Raw genomic sequence first — 211 nt, forward strand, 5'->3', positions numbered from 1 at the left:
GTGGAGAAGGTGGATGAGGTACCAGGATACACTCGGAAGGCGTCTGCATTGTCTGAAAATCTTCAGGTGGAGAAGGTGGAAGAGGTACCCAGAGATACTCGGGAGGCATCTGCGGTGTCTGAAAATCACCAGGTGGGGAAGGTGGAAGACGAACCAGAAGACACTGCGGAGGCGTCTGCAGTGTCTGAAAATCATCAGATGGAGAAGGTGG

General features: G+C 53.1%; 1 protein-coding gene across 1 annotated transcript in view; it reads right to left on the bottom strand.

The window, feature by feature from the left end:
• The window catches only part of LOC105513829 (nuclear pore complex-interacting protein family member B3-like), a gene marked incomplete at its 5' end in the record, with an annotated part of 3154 nt that overhangs the window by 1018 nt on the left and 1925 nt on the right, over positions 1-211 (bottom strand). The window contains one exon of the mRNA XM_011944858.1: positions 99-204. Within this exon, the coding sequence (XP_011800248.1) occupies positions 99-204 (106 nt within the window). The remainder of the gene's footprint in view (positions 1-98; positions 205-211) is intronic.

Source organism: Colobus angolensis, unplaced genomic scaffold (assembly GCF_000951035.1).
Source record: "Colobus angolensis palliatus isolate OR3802 unplaced genomic scaffold, Cang.pa_1.0 Scaffold1050, whole genome shotgun sequence".
Classification (NCBI taxonomy): domain Eukaryota; kingdom Metazoa; phylum Chordata; class Mammalia; order Primates; family Cercopithecidae; genus Colobus; species Colobus angolensis.